The sequence below is a fragment of the Colletotrichum higginsianum genome, chromosome 2 (genome assembly GCF_001672515.1).
Source record: "Colletotrichum higginsianum IMI 349063 chromosome 2, whole genome shotgun sequence".
Lineage (NCBI taxonomy): Eukaryota > Fungi > Ascomycota > Sordariomycetes > Glomerellales > Glomerellaceae > Colletotrichum > Colletotrichum higginsianum.
The window spans coordinates 290575-291557 of NC_030955.1; the positions used below are offsets into that span (position 1 = coordinate 290575).

Consider the following 983-nt stretch of genomic DNA (forward strand, 5'->3'; position numbering starts at 1 on the left):
CATTGTCGGGGCTCAACAACGCCCAGCCATTTCGCCAGACGACGTCTGAGAGACTCTGGCTTGGGCAGGCTCGTGCCACATCCGACGTTGACATCCTTGCCACTCACGAACTTGGTTCCAAGCCGTAGTAGGCATTCACTCGTCTTTCCCCTCGGTACGCTCGCCGGCTGTGATTCCGAACCAAGACCCGCATCCGTCTCAGCTACCCAGCTGTCACCTACATTTGTTATTTGATACATCGAGAAGGGCCGGACATGCCGGTGACAAGAGGAACTAAAAAAAAGTCATTGAGTGGTGGAGGCAGCTGAAAAGTTTATGTGTCCATTGCTACAAGGCGACATTATGATATGGCGGCGAGAGTCTCCAGCGATAAGAGCACTGCCGCCGGTTCGGTCCTGCTGCTGATGCTGGAAAGGCTCTCGGCAATGTAGTGCCTGTGGCGTCCACGGGCGGCATGGTTGCGTGGTTTCTTGTTTGAATGGCTCGCATCGTCCACTACCCTGAGCCGCTAGTAACACAGTCAGTCCATTACACACCCCTACGAAGTCAGCATCGTTACTTTGCGGCCGGCGGTTGCGAGAGTTTGGCTCGGTAGTCACAGCGAGAGCTTCTTTCGAGGTGTGGTTAATCGCGGGTGCCCTCCAGCTTCTCACCTTCAAACGCTGATTGTCATCGATCATTACTCGTCTCAGTGTGGAGCAGTCTCTCCGTCATACATATCTAACCTACACATGCATAGATTCAAGTCTAGGCTGTTGAGCGCTCTCCCCTCCCTACGAATGCCTGCAAGTCTCGAGAAACTCTCACCCCGGCAGGCTGGGCTCTCTCTGACATCCCGTCCGCAAGGAAGCGGGCATGGATACACTGGACAAACACCAGACAGATCACCATTGGGGGTGGAGGCTGATGACGGAGGGGCACGACGTCTTATTTTCTTTTCTCTCCCCTGCCAAACCTGCTACTCATTCATGCCTACGGCGCAA

General features: G+C 54.5%; 1 protein-coding gene across 1 annotated transcript; it reads right to left on the reverse strand.

Annotated features, from left to right (window-relative positions):
• Nucleotides 1-340: 340 nt before the first annotated feature.
• CH63R_01859 (uncharacterized protein) lies at nt 341-680 on the reverse strand (the record flags this gene model as incomplete). Its single annotated transcript, XM_018296834.1, has 2 exons — nt 341-508; nt 537-680. The coding sequence occupies 2 exons, from the start codon at nt 678-680 to the stop codon at nt 341-343; spliced, it is 312 nt and encodes a 103-aa protein (XP_018161650.1).
• Between the last annotated feature and the right edge of the window lie 303 nt (nt 681-983).